This window comes from Pholis gunnellus (genome assembly GCF_910591455.1).
Source record: "Pholis gunnellus genome assembly, chromosome: 10".
Taxonomy (NCBI): Eukaryota; Metazoa; Chordata; class Actinopteri; order Perciformes; family Pholidae; genus Pholis; species Pholis gunnellus.
Window position 1 is genome coordinate 20,990,612 of NC_136537.1, and position 20,821 is coordinate 21,011,432.

Genomic DNA, 20,821 nt, shown 5'->3' on the forward strand with positions numbered 1-20,821 from the left:
CCCACTAAAGCCACCCCATCAGCAAATTCAATAAGGTTGAAATTGCTGATTTCATTGGCGTACACAGAACATAGAGATAGAACGCAGCCATCACAACCATAACATTACAGAATAAACAAGACAAGGCTAAAACACGGAGACAAGACAAGCTCCTGACAACTCAATAATCAGATTTGCTTTAATAGTCTGTTTGACTCCAGTGTCCCCAACACCTTAAAAATCATAATATATGGTCTGTATTACTCCAGTATTCAAGTCAATAATCAGAATATATAGTCCATTTCACTCCAGTATCCCCAACTCATTGTAAATCATATTACGGTATGTTTCACACCCGTATTTAAAACAATAATCTAAAAGCAAACATCCCACTCCCAAGGGGTGAAGAGTGCCATGACTAATGTCACAGGTTGTAGCAGCTGGGTGGTTATGAACAATATGTCTTTTTCCACATGCTCCAAACAGCGATATTATAGGCAATCCTGACGAAAGTGCCAATTAAAATACATTTCTATAGCTAAAAGGACATGACACTAATGTGCATGGAGGAATTTAAAATCACCTGGATGGAAACTTTATTGACTTTATTCCTTTTTAGAACATGAGGTCGTGGTGCCGAAATGATTATTACAACAACAAACACTTAAAATAAGCAACGAAAAAAGTACCCGTTTCTACAGATGATTAAAGGAGGAAACAATTTAGATCACTTTTAGGATCACTTTTGTGATCACTTTTCCCCCTCCCAGTGCTTCTGACCTCTCCAGGAAGCGCCTCTAAACGCTGCGCATGCGCTTTACATTAAACCTCACCTTTTCCGCTAATATGACTTTTGTATCAACTTCCCCTTTCGATCACTGAATGTGTTCAACCGACATCGCTTTGTCAAATGAGGGGCGGCCATCCGTATCTAGTACTTATAGCGGCCGTTTCCACACTCGTCTCTCCTCTCTGCTGTCACAACGTGCGCTCGGATGAGACTCAGTTTAATGGCTCTGCAGTTGATTTCGACTCATTCAGAGAGCAGTTCCACCGCACGTATGCAGTCAACGGCGAGGAATTTAACCGTCGTCGTCTGCATTTTCAGGTAACGTTAAGAGCGAGACAGAGACGTGCAGAGAAACTGTTGTCACTCGTTACTTTGTACACACACACACACGCACACACACACACTCTTCAACACGGCTGAAAACAAACGGCCTGCATACGTCACAACAGACGTCGCCCACTTATGCAAATGAGGAAATGTATTTTTATTTTGGTAGAAAATACAATTTCATTGTAGGTTAATGTGAAATAAATGACGATGGAAGTAGAACTCAATTAACTCAGTTTAATACTCCATTACAAGTTAAAGTCATCAAAGACAATAACCTGAAAAGTGCAGGTCTACAGAAGCACCAAGAGTAAAATCTACTTGAAGTGAGAGTGCTTATGTAAAGAGACCTTAGTCACATATTGTAAAGATAAGACGATGACATGTGTTCGTGAGGATTGTTTAGTGAGGTCATTGGCATTTTGCGTAACTGTATTTGTGCTACTGTGATATAAGGTTTTACTATTGGCCAGTGTAATAATTGACACTAGTGGCTACTGTGTTCAGCAAACGTTATAGTTTTAAAAGTAAATCTTTAACTGAAATGTTCCCCTTTCAGAGTGCTTTAGACCCGGTTATCAGTTTATTAGGTACAGCTAGGTCAAACTAGAGCATGTAATGAAATGAATCCTCTCCTTATGAAGGTTACAGTGTTCAGTGGTTGTTGTTGGAACTGTTCTAAAGAGGTATTGATTCAATTTCAAGGTGATTTTGAAGGCTGTTAGTTTGAGGTGCTGTTGCATTGTATTGTGTGTTATACTGAGAGGCTTCAAACCTCATTTATAAAGGTGGTCCCTTGCTGTATTAGACTGCATTAGTTTAAGTTAAGTGTACTAGCTGGCTAATACAGTAAACTCATTTTACAAGTACTATATAATTAGATTATTATTATTATTAAAGCAGTATGTCAATACCGTAGCTGATTGAATTGGGGGAATGATTTATTTTATTATATTTTAATCTGCGGGATCTCTTATTTCAGACTCACTCATGTTGTGTTATTAAGAAAAAGTAAAAAACAAACAAATCAGCTCTAGTCCTTTCAGTTTTTCATCTACTTTTCACTGTTGTTTTATGCAAGAAATTTTACTTAAACAACTCATTTTGCCTCGAGTTGCCTGCATTTTGCACATGATCCCACCTAATCCGAGCCGTGTGTTATTGCAGGATGCTGCAAAGCGGCACGCGTACCTGAACGCTTTCTCCACAGTACCGCAGTCTGCCAAGTATGGCGTTAACCGGTTCTCTGACCTCTCACAGCAGGAATTCAGAGGTAGGCTGAGTGATCAAGTGAAATGTAGTTTGTATCCGTCCAGCTGATTGTTTTAAATGTGCTGAGCGACTGGGCAGAATCTGCACAGTCGTAGTTCACGTGCATATTTGTATCCAGGAATGACTTTGAACTGTTTCCGTCATCCACAGATCTCTACCTGCGAGCAAGCGCAGACGGAGCTCCGCTCTTCTCTGGACTGAAGACAGAGGGACTCCCGGCCAAATTTGACTGGAGGGACAAAGCAGTGGTGGCACCGGTCCAGAACCAGGAAGCAGTAAGGTTGACACAGATGGATGATAGATGTGCTATATAGGTAGGGATGTACTGTAGGTACACAGTCGGGTTTACGTTACAACTAACGAATGCCATTTTTTTTAGATGATGTCATAACAGGTGAGTAATAGACGACCCAAATCTCAGGGAGCCTACAGTAGGCCTCAGAAATGATACAGTCAAAATGGAGACATAATTTCAAGCCTGAGCTGTCTTGACAAATATCCATTTATTTAAGATCCCCTTCAGACATATTTTAAGACATAAAAATACTTAACATGGAATGATAATTTGAATATCTTTAAAATGTAAAAGTGCAGTGTTCTTTGAAAAGGTGTGTGCTTTTATTATGCTATTTAATTATCATTATATAAGTGGCGTAAAATGGTTTTAATATAACAATAATATTGTTTATAGCAGTTATTAATGGGACAATATATCGTCCAACAAAATGAGTCACGATGACAGGCATACCTAAGAAAATTACATATTTAGAAAATCTTTTTTATATGATCTACCTGATTAAAAAAAATCCAGCATCTATGAATAGAAAAAAAACATTGCTCATTTTAAAAGTTTAAGTACTGGACACATGATGTCTCTTACTTCACTGAAAAGTCCAATCTCTATGTACGCGTACTGTAGGCTTCGATATTTCACATCACACAACACGATTGGCTTCCAAACCTGTTATGATATCACAGAATCATGATTGGACGAGCACATCGCCCACAGATTTAAGGTGAGCCCGGAAAAACGTTCCCTCCTCGGCACATTGATTTGGAAACAGCCATCCTATGTCAGTGTAGGACATGCATCATTCTGCACAGTGAAGGTCAAACACCCAAGTGGAGTAACAATAAGCGAGGCGCATATTTGAGTGGACGGGCGCTTTAAAAATGGTCAAAGGACAAACTCGACCATTAAGTGTGACTTTAAGTGAGATGGAGCTGTAGCTCATCCTCGCTGAAGGTTCACTTTCCTTTATCTCTTTAGTCGGTCAACTTGCCGTTAGGGATGATATTTTCACTGCGAAACGGTTGTCCCGGGGGAGAGACACAGCCCATACAGAAAACATCCTGCACCACCAACATATATTTATTTTTTTCTTGAATTCAGGCAAGGTTTACCACCAATCTGCTGCAGTGTCCTGTCTGTAGACCTACCTGGGCTGAGTTACTACAACAAATACAAATTGTAGATGCATAAACAGAAAATAAAATGCAGTACGGTGCGCAAAGACACAAAATATCAAACCACTTACATCTCGTAAATTCTTCTTGATTCAGTTTTCCCTTATCTTGATTCCACTTTTATGACTCGAGTGCATTTCGTCACTTTAAAGGAGCGAGCAGATGGTCCTAATATTTTGTACACTCAGCGCATACTTATCTCCAGTGCGAGCAATAATGACTGATTTTGGTTTCAGTATTGATTGTAAAGCCATGGAAACCATATTGAGCAACAGCATATTGGATTCTTACACGGAGAGCTCAGGTTTTCATCACATTTGTGGGAATGAATGCTGAGCAAGTGAACTGTGCAGAGTCTGATGCTGTTTGGAGAATGAGATTGCCTGTGCAAATGTTCTACAGCTTACATAATGAAATACTGTATGTTTGACTGGTTCCAGGAAAACACAGTCATCTGCATGATATATGTTGTGTAAGAGCAAACTTTTGCAATCGAAAAACATCTCAAATGATCCTCCGACTTTAAAGCTCAATACATTATCTGATTCAGGAATGAACATTTCCCTCAAGGCGCAGCCTACCTGAGGTGTTTCAGTCAGCAGATGGCAGCAGAAAACAAACTCAGACTGGCCAGATCGTCTCACCTCAGCGAGACCAACAGCATCCACGCTCCCTGTAGATTCCTGTCTTCTGGATGTGGTTCCAACTGTAATCATGTTTAGTCAGTGCTTTGGCCACCATTGTGTTAGCCTGATATGGATGTCTTTTAAAAGATGCATTACAACACTGGTTTAGGACAGCAGAGATTGCATAAATTGCAGGAAACCTCATTCAACATAAACCAAGTCTTTAGCCTCTCTGTTGATGGGATAAGCAAAATGATAATTTCTTTCATCTGGCTATCAGAACATGTGTCTTGTATTCTATAGTGTTTGGTTCCTCATCTTTTCCTTTTGTTTTTCCTGATCACTGTCATTTTACCGTTGCAGTGTGGGAGTTGTTGGGCGTTTAGCGTGGTTGGTGCCACACAGTCCGTCCATGCTATTGGAGGCTCGCAGCTGGAGCTGCTCAGTGTGCAGCAGGTTCTGGACTGCTCCTTCCGAAATGACGGCTGCAGCGGAGGCTCCACGGTCCAGGCCCTGAATTGGTTAAAGCAAGTATGTTGATCTTTTTACATAATTTCAGGCCTTTTAAACAAGTTTTCAGGTCTTTAACAGAAGCTTCCGAAATGGTTTACAGCGAGTACAAACAGGATGAACTCCCAATACTTCACATACACACACAAGAGATTTAATGAATACGTGTGTCCTCCCTACGGGCCTGTTTATGAAAGAGGAGACCTGAGGGAAGATATGCACATTTAGCTTTAGCTAGGAATCAGGTAATATTGTCATGTATTTTAATTAGAGAGATATGTAGAGGCAGGAGGCAAAATAAGATCGCTGTCTCTTGTCAGACATAAATTAGAAAACTGCCTGTGCCAGGATCTTTCATAAACAAGATGAATGGATATTTTGCATTCATTTAACACACTGACAGAGACAAACTATTTTCTTTCTAGACCAGAGTGAAATTGGTGCCTCAGTCAGAGTATCCCTACAAGGCCAAGACGGGAATCTGCCATTTTTTCTCTCAGTCGCATGGTGGTGTTGCTGTGAAGAACTTCATTGTACATGACTTCAGGTAAAAGGTTTTTTTTCCCCCCCTCAGTTATCGCGCTATATTTGGCTAGCATCACATGGATTTGAATGTGTTTTTTTCATAAAGTACCAAGGACAGACCAGAGGTGAGGTGAGTTAGTCCTGCGCAATGACAGACCTCAGTGTTTACTGTGTCAACACAGGCACGGATTGCTTCAGTAGCACAGAGGTTCTTTACTCCGGTCACAATGACTGGCCCAGAGTTAGCGTGAGTTAAAGTGAATCAGACCTTCTTTATTTAATATTGAACAGGATCGTGACTCTCACTCATGCATCTGTTTGTGTTGCACTGCTATGATATCAAGGGTCAGGGTCTGCTGTGAAGAGTTGATGACGTTTTAATAATTAGTTAGAATTAAAAAAACGTTTTTTTTATAGTTTCTCTCCTGACATACAACTTCTATTGGATGTTTTATTTATAACATTTGGAAGTCTAATGATATTTGTTTTTTGAACATAACCTTATAGTACAGCATGGTTGTTTTCAAACCTCAATGTCAATGTCATGCAACTATAAGATCTCTTTATCTCCACAATCCGCTGATCCTAGTATGAAATGTTGCCCCCGCCTTCAGAAGGGTCGGAGTACTGAACCGTTGAGTACACCGAGCTGCTTGAATTGTTCAGAGAGAAGACACACGGGTCAAGGGGCTTCTTACGCCAGACCTTCACTGCTGAATAGAAAGTGCCTGCACATGTCAACAGGGAGAATGAGGAAAATACCAGTTTTATGAATCAGAGGGGTGGAGAGAGATGACATGCTGAAAACACAAGGTCCAGTAAAACATTGAACTAAAGTCATTGTTGCTTGAGGGAGTGTATTTTGATTTTGCAACCCTGTGACTCTAACTATAATAGAACACATGATAATCCAGAGAAATCACAGGGCCCAGCCTCGCTGCCTCAAGAGTCAAATGTTCCGCTATTCCTCCTCAGTGGCCAAGAGGAGGCGATGATGGGTCATCTGGTGGAGCGCGGTCCCTTGGCTGCTGTCGTGGATGCTGTCAGCTGGCAGGATTACCTGGGTGGAATCATCCAGCACCACTGCTCCAGCCATTGGTCTAACCATGCCGTGCTGGTTGTTGGATACAACACCGTTGGTACATGCGGTCACTACACACTGTCATGAGAGTGAATCATAATCCACGAATGACAGCTGGGATTTTATATTTCACTTCTGCTAACATTTACCTTTTTTAGGTCAAGAAAGTTTTGACACCCCGAGGGTCTGTGAAAGTAATTTAAATCTGCGCTATGCAAGATTTTTAGATTTAAAAAAATAAATAATTCCAGTCTAATCACAAATTGCTGCTGCAACAGAGCGGACTGTCTAATCCTCCTTAATTAATTGCTAAAACAAAAGGAGATGGAGCGAAACCTATTTCAACAAGATGTTTAGTTTATTACTGACCCCCCAAAATTACAATATTTTAAATCAAGTAAAATATATGTTGAACAATCAAGGTTTGTTTTGTAATTTCATCAGTATTGTAGTGACTTGCCTTACTAGTAGAACTGCATTGAAACGATTTCATTATATCGTGACCTTTGGTTAAATGTTTCTGTAGGTTTATGAAAAACACAACCTTTGGACTCGTGTTTGTCCTTCTTGTGTGCACACGATTTCTAAGTATAGAGGTTCCGATTATTCAGTTACCTGTTAAAGCTTTGTGCCAGTGGGAAACATGTTGAATTTAACAAGCCATGTTATTTTAACAGCAGTTTTCAGAACATCATCACAGCTACCTCTCAGTGTATTTCCTGACATTGTTCACACACATCGGTATTTGATATTTCTTCACATCAATTATTTCACACACACTTGTGTTTTGCGGGTATTACACGAGGATATCGGTGATTATGTAACAGTCTAAAGTGGTTGCAGCTGCAGTACACACACACATGCGCTCAATGCTCCTCTGCCCTGTAAATAATTTAATCTTAAAACACGTTTGTCTATTTTAGGGGCTATTCCATATTGGATTGTGCAGAACTCTTGGGGAACCACATGGGGGAATGAGGGTTATGTTTATCTAAAAATCGGTGGAAACCTTTGTGGTAAGTATGATCTTTGCCTCGTGTCATCTCCTTTTAGTATGGCGTCTCTGTGTTGCTGTCCCCGCTGTGCCCTCAGGGATTAATACCACATCCTCCGGTTTTTCTCTTCCCAGGTATTGCCGATTCTGTGGCAGCAGTTTTCCTTTGACAAGATCGTGTGTATCTCTGTCATTGTTTGTGTGTGTGTGTGTGTGTGTGTGTGTGTGTGTGTGTGTGTGTGTGTTCACCGCTGCCAAAATCATCTGCCAGTCATCTGTTTGCCTTAAAGTCTCACTTTAAATATTTATTTTATTGAAATGTCAACAAATTTTATTGAAATGTCAACATTTTACATCAGTAAAAGAAAATAAATGACTTTATTTGCTGATAATTGTCGTCTCATACCTGAGCACAACACTGCACAACAATAATAATAAGATAAAAGCACAGTACAAAAATGATTAGATACATGTTTTGAGTGATATGGCTAGTACATGTATCTATACAGAGATCGGTCACTGCATAAATACACAACAAAATGAATGTAACACAACATAGCATACTATACAAAAGACATTATTAACATTATGTACAAATTATATAGTTTGTGTTTTACATTTACGAGCTGCAGATTGTTCTATTTTAGATGTTGGCATTGATTGATAACACAGAGGTTTATTATAATTTCATGTATCCTCGTATCAATAGTCGGAAATTGCTCCCTCTCGGACGTTTTCTCCATGCTGACATGAAAGATAATGCGTTTGTTAAAACCCATCATAGCCACCGGTTTGATCACTGCTCTCACTGATCCATTTGCTTTCAGGTCAGTCACAGTCAATTTACATAATTGTGTTGAGAAAACATCTGAGCAAATTTTTATCAAGGAGCCATCTGCTATACTTTTCACCGGTCGAGATTAGAGATTAGAGTAAAATAGTCTAATTTGGCCGTCACAAAGAGATGAAAAATATGTATTTGTGACATTGCTCCACATTGATGTCGACACATTTTCTCTGTATATACATTTTCAATCCCAATATTCAAATTCTGGATCTAGACGTTCTAGAAATCCCAAACAATAATAACACCGCGGTATCAAATGTCTCTCCATCATAGATTTGTGGGTGTTCTGTCAACCGTGACAAATGACCCCACCCTGTGCCAGATTTCACTCCAACATCTTTTTTCCCCCACTGGAACCCCCGCCCCACCAAATTAAGATGCTCCAAACATGCCACCTGCCCCCCCCCCCCCCCCTGCATCTTATGAAGTATTTGAGGGCAAAATGAAGACTGCCCCCATTGTTTTTTTAGGAAACATAAAACCTTTCAATGTATATTTTTCAGGTAAATCTGCCTGATGTCATGCATATCTGATCAAGGTTGAAACGTTGTGTGTCCTCTCAAGGAAATGCGGTTCTGTTATTCATTCAGCTATTCATCCTGTCACTGAAACCTTTCAGCTGTGCAAAAGGATCTACTGTTCTGGGCTCAGTTACAGTGAAAAACAGAAAAGGCGGCTGAGACACCCGCTAGTCTGAGTCCTCACTGCTGAAGTAGGAGCTGTCGCAGCATTCGGCCATGTAGAGGAACTTATGGACGTTGGGATTTAGCTTGGGGACCCAGTGGCGAGGCACCAGGAACGTTGCCAGATTGAACAGATCCACAAACACTTTGTAGCGGTCACTAAAGGGAAAGAAAGTCATTTATTTAATACTTAACTTATGCACTCTCCCGATATAATTGCGCATCTGTTACAAATTGTACTGTGTGAAGGACAAAAGCCCAATTAAACTGCTGCCAAAATGTAATGCATAGCGAATAAGGAACTTGTCGTCGCTCCTTCTAAATGAACTTGGAAGTATAGTTTGTGCATGTCAGGAGGAAGTGACCATATGACAAGTTCATTTTGATAAGCACAGCACATAAAAGCGTCCTGTCCTTATCTAAATTAACTCTGAAGTGTTTAAGATACCTGCAGTGTAAAGTGTTTAATCAGTAGGTTAAAGTTTAGAGCATACAATACCTGACAGTCGATCTCAGGTAGTGGTAGCCGGATGAGCCTCCTGTGCCGGCTTTGCTGCCAATCATACGATGCACCATGCATACGTGATTGTCTAAAACAAAAGACAGAAATATCCTCTGTTGTATGAGAGTTGTTTTGGCTCCGCGTGTTTCATTTCAACTGTAAATTGTTTCGACGTAAGTGAGACAAGAGAAAATAGAAATATTGTTTCATGGGAATAGGTTGTTGGATTGATCAGCAGGCGAAGAGGATGTTGTAAGATTCTTCTGCCTCTGAGGCCCTGACCTAACTTTAGCTCTGTCAACTCCCTTGTTATTACTTGTTAATGTTTTTTCCTGCACAATGTTCTGTTCTTCTTGACTGGCGAGCACATGCAGCGACTGACAGGGATGCTACAGAAACTTACATCGCCATTTTGTCATGAGGGTGTCGATATCCATGAGGGACGTGAGCAGCTGGAAAGGGACCTGGAACCTCGGCTCCTCCCTGAAAGGTAAAAGAAGATTTTAGTATTTTATTTTGTAAGATGTTTTGCACGGATCATTAAGTGGAGTATGAAACCGCTTCTGGGTGATGTTCATAGAAGTTAAATGAGAGCGACTACAGCGACCGTCACATGACACTGACTCTTGTGTGGCCTTGATGAGTCTCGTGAAGTTGCGTCACGACGTAATAAAAGGTGAAAGGAATGCCGTAAAAACCACAAACCTGTAGAAGTAGATCATCAGGGCGCCTTGGAGAGCCTTGTAAGAGAGCCGCCTCTCACCTGGTCAGCAACATTTAAAGAGTATTACTTTTTAATTAAGCAAAACAAATTATCTTTGTGTGGTTTTGAGCCTAATTCACAAAATGATACAGAGCACTGATACCATTTTGAGTCAAATCTAGACCAAACATATGTGAAGCCTTGACTAACACATTAAGTCAGCTTGTGGAAAGCTCTCACCTTTGCTGAAGAGATGGTCATGGCGCTTTTCATCAAACAGAGAAGTGAACAGCTCTCTCTGTTTGACCAGCTCCTCCATCAGTTCTTCCTTGTCCTCAGAATCTGCCATTTTCTTTTAAGAAAAATAATAACAAAAATATCTCTTGTCAGTCATCTGACAGAGACTGAAAGTTTGTTCTGGAAGCTGGAGTCATTTCATACCTCGATTTTCACCTTCTCCTGATTCAGCCCCTTAAATATATTGATTTCCAGCCTCTCCCAGAAATTGAATCCATCCGCCTCCAAGCCAGGAGTTCTCTCCAGCCACTCCTGTGAAAAACAGACACGGGTTTTATCACCGCTCTCTCCCCTGGTGAGTAGCACATGGGCTTATCCAGAGCAAGATGCAGCAAACAGAATGTTGAAGAAAGCTGATACAGAAAAATATCATGATGCCTTCTTCAATCAACTTGGTCAAGTTTAAAAGCTGATGACCATGCGCGTGTGTTTGGTGGTTGTAGGATGTACCTCGACTAGTTTTAGGAGTGTTGGCTCCTGTTCAGTGGCGAGCAGCGTCTCGCTGTCCTGACCCTTGAAATTGTCCCTGTAATGGCGTCGGTTGTATGGAACCCTCAGGTTGTCTGGGACCCCGATTTTGTTCTCCAATATCCGAAATTGAAGGCTTTGGAATCCGGAGGCTGGAGCCAAGTAGTCTCTACATACAAACACACACACACACACACACACACACACACACACACACACACACACACACACACACACACACACACACACACACACACACACACACACACACACACACACACACACACACACACACACACACACACAAGTAAGCGTACATGCACACAACACAGAGCGCACTATCATGAAGGAATGCATCTTGTAAAAGTTTGAGAGCCGAAGTCGAAAGGGCCAGAAGATATTTATAAGCTTACCGAAAGTCAAAAAAGTCCAAGGCTGTCATTGTCTCCAAAACCGTGAACTGTTCCACCAGCAGTCTGAATATCCTCACAATCCTCTGGATGCGGTTGATGACTTTGAGCATATTGCGTTCGTCTCGGACCTGGAGGAATATCAGAATGTTGAAGGAAATAATTAGCAAGCACGGCAAACCTTGTAAGCACATATCCTCAAACAGGAAAACTAGTTAGAGGTTAGATATTTTACATCAATATTTCATCAACCTAATGGGACACTCTTTAGGAAAAAAAAAAGTCAATCATTAAAACTGTTAATTTAAATGTAGAACATCAGCCCGAGGGATACACAACATTTCTTCATTTTTCGCTAACTGGCCTCCAAAGCCAGATTGATGAAATAATATGACTTGAATATGACATTTTAAACTGAGGTACTGTGAGATCTGATCATAATGTCGTCCTCGAGAGGATTTTGTGCTATTTTTGAGCTCTACTTTGTGATTTCATAATTTGAGCAGGGTTTAATCTTCCACACTGACCGTTCACATTTAAAAGATCTTAGAATTTAGTGGAACGAAATGTTCTTCTCTACTTCAGAATCATCTTAACTGATGGTACTTAAAAACTAGAAAATATATTTTTCTGGGTTTGATCCATGCCATTTTACCTTCTGTCGAACAAGAATAACAAAAACACCATCACATAGATTCTTTCACCTGATAAATGTGACTTACATGTTTACTGATGAAGATATTTCGCACTGAATCAAGTTCAAACAAAATCTGTTTGAACCACAGTTCATAGGCTGAAATAAAAGACACAAAAGTTGAAGCATCATAAACATTTTAGTATATCGTTACAAGGTAAACGGGTCAATGACACTATAAAACAGGCCAATTTGAGCGAGTTGCTCTCTTGTATTCAGTCAAGAACATTTTAAAGTCATAATATAAACCATATTTAAATCATAAATAAACCATAAATATTGAAAAAACAAGAAAAATACAAATTTATGAGATTATTATTGTAGTTATTTCAAGTGAAACTGCATTGCAAACCAGTTAAATTTGCCAAGACATAAAAAAGACAAAATACAAGATTAAAACAACTGTTTTATTTTACGAGTAGAAAGAACAACAGGCTCCTAAACACCATAAAGCTAGTTTTACCTTGATGGGTGACAATGAAGAGGTGCTCATCGTGGATCTTATTACCCTTTAATTCACTCTGCAGCACCTGGGCGGAGAGTATTTTGTCGAGCTGAGAGTTGAAAAGAAATGAAGCACTTAACTTAAACGCACAAATTTGAATACAAATCGAAATTCCAGTTCTTATCTATCTTAAAAAAAACAAATAAAACAACACAAACGATAGGTGGTGCTTCCTACATGCAGGTAGTCTCCATAGATGATTCCTCCTTTACTGGCCTTGTTAACTCCTGCCTGGGAGGCATCCTCCTCTTCCTCTGCTTTGGGAGGCTTGTTTTTGAATAACCTGCAACGCGAAGAGAGAAGCCGTTTGGTTATTTGAAATGAATTGTTGGGCTGCATTTAGTTGAATTTGAAGAAGAAAAAAAAAAAGAATGAGATTAAAAATCCTTTAGTTGCAATGACAATTTGAACGTACAAATGCCTCTTCTCAAAGTACGGACATCCACTCATGACTTTGTTGCAGCAAAGATGTGTTCTTCTCCTTCGATTACTAAAATTGTCGCAAATCCAGAGTTTTAAAGACTCACCTCGTCCAATCACTCACGAGGATAAAGTCTCATCCGGCCCACCTCTATTTGCCCCATGAAGCTGTTGTTGAAAAAGGACAAACTTCTGGACTTTGTTTTATGTGCTAAAAGAACATCACATGACCCATATTAACAACAAAATATATGAGAGAGAGAGAGAGAGAGAGAGAGAGAGAGAGATAACAGAATATCAAATATATTCAACATAAGATTTTAGTTGTTAATTCTTGCTGGAGACCTTTATACTAGAATACACATTTATTCAGGAAACGTCTCTGTTGTCATTGCCGTGTTGGTCACAGTGTATCTTCAGTGTTTACTCTCCAGGATTTGCAGTTGTGTGTATTGCCTTTTGCAAATGTAAGCGTCTGACTGAGAGTAGTGGAGTCCTTACTGATATTTATTGGCATTGAAGGTTTGATGCCTTGGCTGGCAAACCTGATATGCACTTCATACCCTTTTTATTTTGCCAGTTTCTCAACAATGAACTATTTTAAAAAAGAGGAAGAAAAAATCATGTGAAAAACCATTTAAAAATCACAACAAATGAGATGTAACCACTTTTTGACTTGCTAAAAATACGTCTTTAATTCATACTGCCAGATGCTCAAAACCCAAAAAGTTAAACTGACTTATGTTAAAATGAACTATGTTGATGTTACTTTAATTGCTATTATCTTACCTCAAATCATAAACACTAAGTCATCGTGTATGTTGAAGTTGGAGTCATTGCACTCATCTGTAAATATTTGCATTTTGGTTAATATTTTTTTCACCTCAGTTGCGTCATTGGAGGTGTGTAGTCACAAGGTCCTTGAGAGAGTAGACTTTACACAATGTTAATAGAAGTACACCGAGCTCTGTTTCTGTGTGTTCTTTTGAATCTGACACATATTGCCGTGATTGTGACCATCAATAGCTTGTTGGCAGCTGTAAATGTCACTCCTATTAGGCCTGCATTGCCAGCTGTCGTGTGCATTTCATCGGTAATATTTGTTTGTGTTCTTTCTCGTTTGGCTCGATCGGTTAAAATGATTTCAGGCTTGTCCCTCCCTACCACCCGAACCACACCACAGCACACTGTCAATCGCAACGAGAACATTCTTTTTGAACCACTGTTAACCCAGTTTCATCGGTGTACGACGCAAAATCCTCAGCCCACTCTCTCTAAATCTCTCCAAGATCATTAGCGCCCTTGTTTTTCACCCACAGTCTCTCTAGACTTCGCAAGTAAGGTCCCAACAGCCTGTGCAACTGTCCTCAGAAGATCAGAGGGATGATAACAAGCAGCTATTTCTGAAATGGTACATGGTGCAAGCCCCGCAATATAAGGCTGCAGACTAAAGAAGAGAAGAAGCAGCCCCCAGAAATGCTTTCTTCTTGTTCCTTTTTAACTGGGATGAATGGGATGCAATGGAGAAGAGGGGGTACAGGATGAGATGCCTCAGACTTGATTAGAGCGTCAGTGTAAATCTTGAAAGCTTTAACAGACCCGTCCATCTCACTGATAGGACGCACGTGTCATTGCGCATTATCTCCAAGGTCTGAGCGAGTCACTGATTATAAGAACGCAGGGATGTGACCTGTTTTTACCTTACTGCCATATAAAAAACAATCAATGAAGGTTTAACTGTTTTCCTCTATGTATAGCTTCCGTCCTTGGACTCTGCAGTTGTGTTAAATGTCAGGCTACCCTCATCTCCGTCTTGATTTTTGGACATTTTGTATTCTCAAACTAACAAAATGAATTTACTCCTAAACATAATCAATGTATTAATCAGTCAAGTGTAACATTTCTGGTTGAACATTGAGTTTTCAGTGTTTACATGCTTAAATTCCCTTGTCACACATAACATAACCTTTACCATTTATTTTAATTATATATATAATTACAGTATAAGAATGCATTTTTGATCTGATGATCATCTGATGACTGTTTAGGTTGTGTCAAGATCAGAGGATTGTGATCCCAAGAGAATGTCACATGTCACAGCTTAGAACGAAGCTCGTTATGTCCACGTCATGAAATGATTGTAGACACTTCTTGACGTCTGTAGTTCAAACATTACCCGGTGACAGCCTGACCAGAGGCATTAAGTTTTGGGGGGTTTCACCTCAAAACGCCTTTAAGGATTTAAGAATGGACTGATGATGCATTTAAACTGTCAAAAGGTCAAGGGCAAGTTTTACATGCCATAACTCCAGAATTAATATGCTTATTATGACACGATGACATTGTGAAGTGATGACATTTTGGACAGACATTAATATAAACTGCAACTTCACTGGTTGGCGGAGGCAACCTCGAAGCAGTAATTCTAGTTTAAGACAAACTATGGTGTGACTTTCTTTATGGCCTCTGACATTTAGTGAAATACATTACTGTGAATTTATTTTTTATTTTTTCTCTTATTGCATATTATCCCACTGTTTCATACTATACTACGTCATTTCTAACGGCATACTTTATTGTGATTTTTTTGTGGCACGCCATACTATGACTTTTTAATTATATTTTGATGGCACACTATACAATGACCTATTTTGCCACTTTTTAGAGCACACTATACTATAATATATCCACATTATAATATAATATAATATAATAACATTGTTTTAACATTTGACAAGCTAGAGAGATATTTGTTTGCTTCATTGTGACATTTTTTATGACATACTAAACTATGACTTTCTTGTGACAATACAATGCTATGACATTTTTTTATGGGCTACTGCATTGTTCATTTTGTATTATTCTATCTCTCATTGCCCTCGTGGGCTGGATGGTAACAGAATGCTGCATTGTGACGTTTTAAGATTCTATTACTTTGAAGACATCTTATGGCTTAATATACTATGACTATGACTATGACTCTTTAGGGCATAAACACATGTTTAATGGCATACTGTACTATGACATTTTTGTGACAAATTAAACGATGACGACAATTGACCATTTTTATAGAATAGGCTAATTTGACATTTTATGATTATTTTTCAACATATGTTTTTTTTATGACTTTTTGAAATAAACGTTACTTTTTTTATGACTTTCTTGACATGATATAGAATTACCTTTTAATGACATACTATACTATGACTTTGTTGTATATTTGTATATACTGTATATTGTATTTTATACATCTTTTGTGATATTTCTGTTGTTTTATTATAATATGACTTTTATGAGATTTTATAGGATGACAGTCAGAAGTTAAGAGAACATCCCTGCTTCCGGCCTGCCTTCCATGCAGGATTTATACTTACAGAATGAAGAAACAGGCTGGTATCACTGAAGATGCATCACATCCTGGACATAACCCGTCAGAACTTCTTCCCTGTGGTGGGCGCTACAAAACACTGGACTGTATGTCAAAACAACCGGACACAACAACAGTTTGCCCTCGCAGGCCGTGACTCTGATGAACACTTAAATACATTACAGTACAGCAAATACACATTTACACACAACAAATATCCACTGCTGCCATTTAAAAAAATAGTTTTTAATGCATGTTTGTATGTGAACATATCATCTGTCACTATCAATGTAGATCCTAGAGCCTGTAGAGTATATTTACATGTACATATTGAATATAATCATCTCGTCCTTGTGCGTATATACATTCACTATTTCATTACTTGCACTATTTATATTGTTTATAATTTACAGAACTATTTGTTTTTACTACTTGTGTTTATTCTGTCCCTTATTTGTCCATTTTGTTAGTTCTTGTACCTTCCTGTTGTTTTTATTTCTGTGTAAATAAATATACAATCTATAACTTTTAAGTTACCTTTTTTCGACATGACGTGACTTTTTTTACTTTTATCGACATACATAACTGTTCATTTCTTAGACATAATATACTGTGACTTTTTTCTGAATTTTATACATGCTATACTATGAATATTTGATGACTTTTTTCAACACGCTATGCTGGGACTTTTTAATGGCACACTATACTATGACGGGGACAAGGACGCTCTCCGTATCCATCAACTGAACTACGGTGGTGGGAGTCGGCAACTTCAGTTTCCTCAGTGTTCACAACATCGAGGACCCGACCTGGTCTCAACACACAGACACCATCACTAAGTGGTGTCGGCTCTCCTTCCTCCGTAAGCTGAGGAGGTTCAACCTGGACTCTCTGCAACTTCTACAGGTGCACTTATAGAGAGTATCCGGACCGGCAGCATCATCACCTGGTATGGCAGTTGCACAGACATTACAGAGGGTGGTATAGTATGTCATGCTATTCTATGACTTCTTCATGATTTCTTTCGACATGCTATGACTTTTTTATGACTCTTTAAACATTACATATTGACATGCGACAGAATGGCTTTTTTCAACACACTTACTTTTTGACATGCTGTACTGTCTTTTTTAAAAAAATGTTCATGACATGCTGTACTATGGCTTTTTATTACATTTTTTGACAAAGTATGCCTTTTTAATAAAACATTTGAATAACTTAATATTACATTTTACCTGTATTTTCATGGCATACTATATAATGATTTTCTTTATAGTGAAATTCATAAAAACATGAATATATATATATATATATATATATATATATATATATATATATACCGTCTATAGTCTATGGATACTATACTAAGTTTTCTATGTGATTCAATACACCACTACTTTTCATGACATACTATTGCTTTTTTATATAATTGTTATGGTATTCTACATGATGTAATTTTATGACATACTGTACTTTCATTTTCTTTCTTTTTTACAACACTTTCGTAACGACGCCTTGCTAGCAGAGTTGCCGGTCGCTGGCACAGAGGTATTGTGTCAACAAGTTGTCAGTCCGTCTGTCCCAATCTCATGAAAGAGATATCTGACTTGTATTACATCTGGCACAAACATCCAGTTGTACTCAAGGATGAATTGATTAGAATTTGGTGGTCATGTAACCTCAGGTTACCTCACAACACTAATAATGAAAAGGTTGTGAGTGCAGGTGCTACATTCATTCTACTGCTATAGTAGCAAGCCTTTCCTTTGATTATTCATAGTTTATTAAATCCAAATAAATTTGTTTCACAAATTGAAAAGAGCAGATTTCTTGTCTGTTTTTCTAATTATACATTCATTGCTTTTTTAATTTGGTATCATTTAAGTGTCAGAGAAATATTTTTTACTTTCAATGACAGGTTAGCCTAGGTTTAGCTTTTCCACAGTTAAATTCACATTGTATATGAAATCCTGCAAAAAACGACTTAAAATGATTTGCTGTGGAATATTGAATATAGTTCAGTCTATTACATTCCTCAAATTTCATTTCTCATCGGGTCCTGTTCACAGAAAGAGAGACAGTCCACAAGTTGTCAACTATGACAAAAAACATGTTAAAATGTATATCATCAGGTGAAGGAGGGCACGTTAGAGAGGTCGGTCTGTTGACTGTGTTCAGAACGATCGAATCAGCTTGGTTGATGCACATTTCTAATATCACATCCCCATCACTACCGTAAATTCAACTTCACCTTGAATCACATTAGCTTTCTTTACTCTTGGCTCACATGATCATAACTGAATTAGCATGTTAAGAGTAGCTTTTAAAAAATTCAGAACATAAATCCAAAATCAACCCCCTAAATAAATGCAAGCTGCATGATGTCAAACTCAGGAATCATACATGATGATTAACTTCCTCTTTGGTGATTTAATGTTAAATTGTGCGTACAAGGTGGGATAGACTACACAATCATGCTTGGCAGTGTGATTCCATATGTCTATCTTTACGTTACGTGCATAAAATTGGGCTCAATTGAATTATGAATTATGCATTTTTTCCATTGCTCTGATGTGGTTATTGCGTGATGCGTTTGGGTCTTTGAAGTTCCTGCAGTCATGCCATCTCTTTTATACAAGGCTTTGAAGTCGGTCTACTTGCAGCTTGTAGTCATGTGCCGCACTGTGCCCGCTGTGGTCACAGTGTGATACTGCAGCAGTGTTGCGGATCATTTTGATAATAGTGTTTATCTATTCTATTTGATGCTTCTTTAAATTAACCTGGACTTTTTCTTTTCTCATCTGGCGAGCTGATCACGAAGAATGTCAATGAATTAAGTTGAAGCTTTTCTGTCCTCTCTGAAAGTACAGCGATGGCTGCTGCTGCTATTATAAATGTACCGTTACATGACATGTACGTTAAACAGTCAGCTGGAGGACGAGATGACTTTCTGAACTATGCACCATGTACCACTAGGGAGCATCAGAGGACTTTTAAGAGAATTAAAGATTTGACACTTCATTTATAGCAGAGATGAGTTTGTATTTGAAGATTTCTAAGGCGGGTTTTGAAACACTTTGTATGAATATATCAAAACAAATGGAGGTTCGTATAAGTTCACTGTAATTTCAGTGTGAAGGAACAATAGACAATAGCTCACAGGGGAACTTTAAGAAGACATTTCATTATCAGTTGGTGAAGGTGGGGTGGTATATCCTAAGGGAGTCTGATGAGAACTTTAAAGGCATGTATTTCAGATTTTGAGCTGAGTAACATCCAAAGAGATGTGGCTTTGTTGAGCTCTATAAGTCATAAAACAATATTTCATTTCTCAAACCATATAAAGAATCTGCTAGATGTTGGAGCAGCGAGGAGTAGGTCAAAAACAACAGCATGAAACCAGCTGTGAGCAAAGAATTTTCTGCAGCCATTTGGTTTGAAATGCTGTTTGAAGTTTACCATGAAAAAGAAATCACTTTCATGTAAAGATGTTTTCAGAATTATGACTTCTATCATCAGAACTCTGTGCTTTGATGAATAACACTGAGCGTGGGAAATGTGATCACAACCCAAATGCATTTTTAAAAATGGAGCTATTAACTCACAAACTTATACCTTAAATCCTTTTTGGTTTTGATGATGACTGAGTATATTGTTTTAGGCAACTGTCTATATTTCAGATTTGTTACACTCTTCAGCTACAATTTACACGCTCAAGAGTTCAGAACAGCTTCAAGCAGCTGACTTCAAACTAATCCTGCATTTTTCTTCTTTGGCTTTGTAGCTCAGAAGATGTATTTTTCATTATTAATGTAATTTGTGATTTTGATAGTTTTTGGAATACGGAGGCCATGCATATACTTAACTATTTGGAAAGACTTTAAGCGACGTTGATATCCAAACTAGTGTCTGAGTAACTCGCCAGCAAATACATTTTCCCTCCTCTCATGTTCATTGTTAAACGGAAACAGTTGAGTCGTTAAGATTATTGAAAAAAAGCAGAACTTCCAATCTAATTCTTAAAAAAACAACACACCAAAAGAGAACCCCAATATCATTTTAATCCATGAGTGCATTTAACATTCAAAAGAAGTATACCTACCGAGAACATAGATGTGATCTATATTTGGATCCACTGTAACCTTGTTTATGTGAGATGGGTTCATGAAATATTTGTGTTGATGAAATATTCATTGGACAGGAAGCCAGGTCAAAAGGCATTATGCCCAATAAACATTAAATTTAGTGGAAATAATAGCTGATGGCATGTTATAAATACATCACCACTTGTAAATACTTGTCACTACATGCACAGGTTTCTGTTAGTTACTTAAACAGAGCATTGTGAAGAAGT

At 38.5% G+C, this 20,821-nt stretch overlaps 2 protein-coding genes across 2 annotated transcripts; one reads left to right on the top strand and one right to left on the bottom strand.

Annotated features, from left to right (window-relative positions):
* The first annotated feature begins 830 nt into the window (after nucleotides 1–830).
* ctso (cathepsin O) lies at nucleotides 831–7,953 on the top strand. The gene is made up of 8 exons (XM_079167932.1): nucleotides 831–1,087; nucleotides 2,264–2,369; nucleotides 2,519–2,643; nucleotides 4,825–4,992; nucleotides 5,397–5,518; nucleotides 6,472–6,635; nucleotides 7,501–7,593; nucleotides 7,707–7,953. The coding sequence occupies exons 1-8, from the start codon at nucleotides 890–892 to the stop codon at nucleotides 7,739–7,741; spliced, it is 1,011 nt and encodes a 336-aa protein (XP_079024058.1). The 5' UTR covers nucleotides 831–889; the 3' UTR covers nucleotides 7,742–7,953.
* A 1,153-nt stretch (nucleotides 7,954–9,106) lies between these two features.
* On the bottom strand, nucleotides 9,107–13,130 carry tdo2a (tryptophan 2,3-dioxygenase a; the record flags this gene model as incomplete). The annotated part of the gene is made up of 12 exons (XM_079167637.1): nucleotides 9,107–9,260; nucleotides 9,601–9,691; nucleotides 10,007–10,086; nucleotides 10,309–10,366; nucleotides 10,547–10,658; nucleotides 10,748–10,855; nucleotides 11,054–11,240; nucleotides 11,485–11,612; nucleotides 12,204–12,274; nucleotides 12,639–12,729; nucleotides 12,858–12,963; nucleotides 13,096–13,130. The coding sequence occupies 12 exons, from the start codon at nucleotides 13,128–13,130 to the stop codon at nucleotides 9,107–9,109; spliced, it is 1,221 nt and encodes a 406-aa protein (XP_079023763.1).
* Between the last annotated feature and the right edge of the window lie 7,691 nt (nucleotides 13,131–20,821).

Bases quoted from the DNA above. Each gene is read 5' to 3' on its own strand.
- ctso (XM_079167932.1), top strand. From the start codon at position 890: ATGAGGGGCGGCCATCCGTATCTAGTACTTATAGCGGCCGTTTCCACA. The intron at 2,370-2,518 runs GTAGGCTGAGTG...CGTCATCCACAG, and splicing joins CTCACAGCAGGAATTCAGAG to ATCTCTACCTGCGAGCAAGC. The intron at 7,594-7,706 runs GTAAGTATGATC...TTCTCTTCCCAG, and splicing joins AATCGGTGGAAACCTTTGTG to GTATTGCCGATTCTGTGGCA.